A 6,564-nucleotide genomic window follows, 5' to 3' on the forward strand; every position below is an offset into this window, starting at 1 on the left:
GTCAGCTACCTGAGCTAACTACCAGGCTAGCTGGCTCCCACTTAGATACAACCAGCTACATATCACACCTGCCAAAGTCAGTTGCTGGTCGAACTCTACTACTGTCTTTACTATTTTAAGGTATTGAGTACGACCATTGGGTTTTAAGCTGTCGAAGTCCGACCATCGGATAGGAGAGACAAATTAATGTGTTTGGTCAGTCTGGGTACGACCAGATTGAAGGAACACAAGGGGGTCAGTCTGGGTGCTATCAGGGAATTGAGGACTTCTCACTAGTTAGGAATGAAGCCATGATGATCGTCCATGCGATCCATGGAGCCCACCACATCACCAGTTCCGCGAGCGGACCATTTGTTCCATCCCGCACCCAAGTTAGGGTCGCTCCATTACTTCTTATATATAGGAGTTTGATATATATGCCTCTTAAACTGGGTGTTTATTTTAGATTCTTGTTTATTGCGGATGACTACCTCATTTGCCCTGAGAAAGTCAGGATTACGCTCGTCTTTTATTCGTGATAACAGGAATAAGTCTGTGCGGGTGGTCTCGTCAGTCGTGGTGAGGGTTGAGCGCTATTCAGGTTTGTTAGACTCGGCGCATTTCTCCTTGACACGACCGCTGAGTCAATCCGTACGTCTGGTCTGCCTTGACTCCGGTGCTTCTTTGAGACCTCCTAAACACGGTCGTAACTAAACTTCTTACGTCGCGAAGACTCAGCGACAACCCGATGGGACTCTCGATTGAGTTCTGTCCACTCTATCTGAGCGAGTCTTATAGTGTTAGGTCCTTGTGTCGGCTTGTCGTCAGGCGTCGTGTCAGGAGAAATGCGACGAGTCTACCAAACCTGATGTCTCCTACGGTGTCAACAGCAGACTTGTTCTGTTATTAGCTGAATAATATTATATGTTCGAGGCTGTCGTCCTCGAGCTTTTTTTCAAGGGAAAGGAGGTAGTCTATCCTGTTGGGATAAAGGTGAACGACGCAGTTTAAAGAGTTTATTATGTAACTCGCTAGTTTTATGTTGAGGAGGTCATGGAGCCGACCCTAACCTTGGGTGCGGGACGGACGAATGTTTTCGCTTCGCGGATACTGGTGGATGTGGTTGTGGGTCTTCTCTCATTTTGATTCTCATTATGGTACGTCATCATTGTTGTCTCTTCATTCCGCTTTTTAGGTTAGAGTGAGTAGTCTCTCGGTATATTCCTTTGATAGCAGACCAGACTGACCCACTCCTGTGGGTCCTTTCTCTGTATCTGTAGTAGCTTTGATTGACCCATTCATATTGGTTCTCTTTATCATATTGGTCAGGAGCGTCAGGTGACAGCTTTATGAGGTAGTATGATTAGACAGATTTCATGGAGCATTAGGGAGAATGTTCGGACAGCAACTGACTTGTTGGCGGGTGTTTTAAGGTTTAGTATCCCTGAGTGAGAGCAGCTAGTCTGGTAGGTTTAGGCTCGAGGGTCTAGCTCTCTGAGGTACTCTCGGTAGCGATGATGCACACTTGTGGCGAGGAAGTATTTACTAGACTTATAATATAGTAAAAATAAAATATAAAAAAAAATGATATGATCGAGATATGTTAGGGTTTCTGTGTCGCTGTTTCGACTCCCGGGGCCCGTCTATTTGTTATGTTACAGGCTTGTCGTGGGTTTAGATGCTTTGTGTTGTTCTGTGTTGTACTTCAAGTAAGGGTCTAGTTGTTCTAGACTTTTGTATTTGTTTTAACCTGGGCGTTTGAGTCCTTTACATAGCTGACGTTCCATCTGGATCGAGACACGGCTCTTGGCGGTGGTTATGTTGTGTGTGGATTCTCTAAGGTTTGGGGTGGTTTTTGCGTTTTGTAGTGTGGGTAAGGAACGGTGTTTTTGTGGGTGGCGGTGTGGTTGATGGGTTGTGTTTTTGGGTTGTGATGGGTCTCGATTGTCGAGTTTATTGTGGCTTGTGGTAGTTCCTTTGTTATTTTGTGTGGTTAGGTTTTGTGTTGGTTTATTTGATAGTTTTCGGTTTATGTTTTATGTTTGCGGATAGTGGTATTTAAGTTGTTTTCACTCTTGCTAGGTCTTTATGGGTTTGGTGCTTAAGCTTTTGGTTTTTTTATGAGTTCGCGGTGTTTTTGTTTGTAATATTATTTTTTGAGGATTCCGTTATGTAATGATATTAATGTTGTTCCGCGGCCTTCGGCGGTGGGGGGGCACGGGTTTTTTAATTTTTTTTTTTTTTTTTTTTTTTTTTTTTACTTACTAGTTTTCAAATCCAAAGCACAGCCGGCAAAGTTGGGGCCTCGGGCAGGTAGAATATTGTCGGGACAACAACCAAATCTGAAACAAGGAGACAAAGTGAGTTATTCCGGATCAGAAGTTGAAAACATGAAAAAATTAGACGCACTCAAGAAAATGTTGAGTGATTAGGTAATACCTCTGTGGCCGAGTGGTCAAGAGCACTGACTCTCAGCCCGGAGGTGCTGGGTTCGAATCCCGACCAGGACGGAAATTTCCCAACCAGATCTGATAACAATGAATTAGAAAGTTGTTTGTATTTCTATTTCCTACATTTTTTACATTTAAATTTTTTCTCTAGGATGTACCGTAATCCCGTACCGTTGCGGTGGGTGAAATGGGTAAATGACAACCATACTTTCACAACAGAAACTAGATATATCTCATCTACACCTGAAATAAAATTTACCCTTGACGCTGAGGGACTTTTATCATTCTAATACATTCTTTATCCTGTGTAGGAAGACCTCTTCATTAAATTAAATCTCCTTTTTCGACGCCGACGGCGGTCGTCAGCCCTAGTTAGGGTGATTGCTTTGGGCTGACATTTGATTTTGGCTACAAAAATTTTACGCACTCAACCTTTGCTATTTCCTTAGCAAAGATTTCTCTTTGCTCTTCATTAAATTCAATAAAATTGAAAAATAGCGTAACTGTGCTAGTTCCATCTGTAACAGTGCTGCCTGTGTCGACAGAAAGGGAAAAGATGTCAAATTTATCGTATATAACCGACCAACATAAATAACTATCTGCCTACGTATGGTTGGATTGATGGGACCACTTCTCAATTGTCTCTCAACCATTCGTCTGGGAACATAATGCCTGGACTACCCTTCACCAACAGTTATGTCAGTTTAAGACAAAAGAAATTTCGCGAATTTAGCTTATAAGTAGATCAAGCGTGACGGGAGGCGCGCGAACGTCAAGAGTTCGAAGCGCCACCCGGCCTATGTTAACACAAATACCTAGTTGACTCTGTCAGCTCAACTATGTAGGTACACAAAAAGCTCACTTAGATGTGGGGGCGAACAGACCTAAAGGATGGGTTAAGCTACAACGAATCTAGTTGACTCAGGGATGGGTTCATTGGATCTTACCCGTAGTGGACTCAGGTGTGGTATCAGTGGAGGACGGTACATCAGTTGTCCCCGTTTCCGTTGTCGCCTCGGTAGTACTGCCGGTAGATTCCGTGACCGTCGAATCAGTAGGTGTAGATCCTGTGACGGTCGAATCAGTGGGGGTGCTATCGGATGAAATCGGTGATGATTCGTAGTCACCAGACCCTTCTTCTTCAGCGGGGGTTGTCGATCCTTCGATCCGCGCCTGAAACAGGTTTAACCCATCACTGATTTGACGAAACGGCTAGGCTATTTTTGAGCACAAATTTGCTGGCTTGATGTAAGAAAACCCAAGTACACACATAGATACTTACCTATTCTAAGTAATATGAATGATGAAATATCCAAAATATCTGTTAAAAAACCAGAGCTGTTAAGATCATTGTGTACATAAAAAATAATACCTCATCCCCAAAGGAAATTCAGTTAAAAAGAAACAGCATGTAACCATTAAGCTGTGTCCACACATAGTCAACAGTCCACTGGAAAAAAGTTGTCTTTTTTTACATCAATCGACGGCCGTCGACTATGTGTGGACGGAGCTTAAAAGGTCCATCACATTTTCATCGCTCTATTGCTACACCATGATTTTGACTTTCTTTGAAGTAAATCTACTAACATGGATGTACCTACTCGTAGTAATAGTAATGGATTTTTCCGACCACTTACTAGAAGATCAGCCAGCTTGGGATTTTTCGTGCTCACTTCATCCGTGTCATTGTTCACTGTTTCTTCTCCCTCTTCCTCTTCTTCCTCGCATTCTTCTTCCTCGTCAGCCTCTGCCACTTTGCCGGTAGGCTCCACAGGGATTACTTCATCTAAAGGAAGAAAGGGAATGGGATTAATGATGGCCTCTGGGGTGGGATTTAACCACTGGATGTGGTTATTGTTTGATTTCAACACCCTGGCAAGACCACACATTTTTTTTACTCATACAATTTCATTTTTCGAATTCCATAAGGACACTCACAAAGTTACAGAGACATCCATCCAGATCCACAGTCCACATATCTGGCTGAAAGTAGGTAGAATTTTTACTTTCTATTTTTAGAAGGTTTGATAGAGGGAACCAGGGAACTGTAACTGCTAAGATCTTATCGTCCCAAAAGCGAAAGAAGACAGGATAGGAGAAATCCAGCCGTTCCAAAAATAAATCTTATCTCTTTATTATAAAATTCGGCCCGGGTGGGATTCGTATCCACGACATAGCGCTTACAAAGTAGACGGCAAAGGGCGCTCCTCTAAAAGATAACTAGGCTAGCTAGCACCTCTTTTGTTCATTTATTCCCCTCCTAAACATTCTGAAGTGCTAAACAGCCAGTCTAGTTAGCTTGGTTGGTACTGTTGGTATCAGCGCGCCTACCTTGTAAGCGCTAGGCCACGGGTTCGATTCCCGCCCGGGGCGGATTTTATCCTGATGGGATAATATTCGTTCTCGAACGGCTGGCTTTCTAATATCCTGTCTTCCTTCTCCCTTTGATTTCGGGACGATAAGACCTTAGCAGTTACAGTTCCCTCTGTAAAACCTCTTCAAAAAATCTAAACTTTCCCTTACCGTCACCACAAGGTTTGCTGTTGCAGTCTTCACTGGCAAACAGAATCTTCTCAGGATCACATTCTGTGGCTGCCACCGTCTTGTTTCCGAGGAAACAGAGAACCTTTCGCTCCATGGTACCTCCGCCGCACGTCTTGGAACACTGAGAAGGAAAATGGAATGTTACTAGTGATAGCTGTCTAATTAAATTATTTTTATTTTGATTAACTATTTCTGCCTACCAAAACACCCTTGCTAAAAACACCTAATACCTAGCTCGTATCTAAACCTCGCGCTGTTCGCGACACCATGGTACCTCCACCGTACGTCTTGGAACACTGAGAAGGAAAATTGAATGTTAATAGTGTCCTTATTTGTATTGAGACGAAAAGGTATAGTCTGGCTGGGTGATAGCCATGCATCCAGGCTTAACGATTGGACCAAAGAATCGAGAGCTTTGGACCAAAGAAATTGGAAATTTAGTAATATAAATAGAAAGGAGGTGAAGAAAAGGTAGCTCGACTTAAATTAGTCTCGAAATTATCAACTTGTAAAGCCCCTGATTTAAAAGAGTCAGATGTTTGCGCCGAAACTTTTTTCCGAGAGGTTTCATATAGGGATCTGCCCGCGGCAGATTACAAGGCAGACGCGATTTGTAAGTTATTTTTGGTCTTTCGCTCACCTCACTACTATTACTATTACCTTACTCCACGGCCCGGACATCCAGTGTCCCTTACAAACTTGGCTACTCGTACAGTTCTTGGTGGCGTTGTATTTGAGTTCCGGATCGCACTTGGAATCGTCCACCTTCTTGATCGACTCTCCGTCCAAAGCGCCGCAGAACACTTTGCGTGTTTGTATGCCGGTACGGGCCGTCGATCGATGTGAATCGACGTTGATCGACGGCCGGTGTCGACACAACGTTTCGATATTGTAGAACAAAACTTAATGGACATTGAAAAAGCCTACGACTACGTCCACACCAAGGCACACATTTCCTACAAGCCAAGCCATGGCTAAGGAAGTCAGTTGCTGAAGACCTGATTAGTGGTGGTACTCACCCAAGTAATTGTTGGACGGGGTTCTCTCTCTGACCTTGACAGATGTGGCTCCCGCAGGGATCAGTAGCAGATCATTGTATCCTGGAACAGTCAGGATATAGAGTTTAGAGATTTATTTCCCTCAGGGGTATCAAGATCCCGTTAAAATGTCCCAGCCTAGTATCTAAATAGAATGCGCCCAGACTTGGAAGCGCGTCTGCCTTGTAAGCGCTAGGTCACGGGTTTGAATCCCCTCCAGGGCGAACTTTACCCTAAACAGATAAGGTTCGTTCTCGAAAAGGTTGGCTCTGTCCCACCTTGTCGTCCATCTCTCTTCGATTTCGGGACGATAAGACCTCCTTTGGTGTTCTAGTTTCTCTCTTTTCACTTTTTTCTCAGTGCACTGACTTACCAATTATCTGCTATCTTCGACTTACCAACTTGCATGTCGTTGTTATCCAGGACTCCGCGCAAGGTTTGACACGTGCTGCCGTCGCCTCCACACACTCGACATCTGTCCTCCCTCTTAGGAGATCCGAGCAACATATCACATCCTACTGGCTAAACAAAAGTCACTGCATTAATACTAATGG

At 43.8% G+C, this 6,564-nt stretch overlaps 1 protein-coding gene across 1 annotated transcript in view; it reads right to left on the reverse strand.

Annotated features, from left to right (window-relative positions):
- Window positions 1–6,539, reverse strand: part of LOC103521028 (papilin-like) — a 9,977-nt gene extending 3,438 nt beyond the window's left edge. The window contains exons 1-8 of the mRNA XM_008486132.2: window positions 6,409–6,539; window positions 5,993–6,073; window positions 5,634–5,875; window positions 4,953–5,094; window positions 4,067–4,215; window positions 3,377–3,602; window positions 2,857–2,962; window positions 2,245–2,321 (exon numbers count right to left, since the gene is read on the reverse strand). Of these exons, the coding sequence (XP_008484354.2) occupies window positions 2,245–2,321; window positions 2,857–2,962; window positions 3,377–3,602; window positions 4,067–4,215; window positions 4,953–5,094; window positions 5,634–5,875; window positions 5,993–6,073; window positions 6,409–6,517 (1,132 nt within the window). The 5' untranslated portion in view covers window positions 6,518–6,539. The remainder of the gene's footprint in view (window positions 1–2,244; window positions 2,322–2,856; window positions 2,963–3,376; window positions 3,603–4,066; window positions 4,216–4,952; window positions 5,095–5,633; window positions 5,876–5,992; window positions 6,074–6,408) is intronic.
- Window positions 6,540–6,564: the final 25 nt, after the last annotated feature.

This window comes from Diaphorina citri, unplaced genomic scaffold (assembly GCF_000475195.1).
Source record: "Diaphorina citri unplaced genomic scaffold, Diaci psyllid genome assembly version 1.1 scaffold4418, whole genome shotgun sequence".
Taxonomy (NCBI): domain Eukaryota; kingdom Metazoa; phylum Arthropoda; class Insecta; order Hemiptera; family Psyllidae; genus Diaphorina; species Diaphorina citri.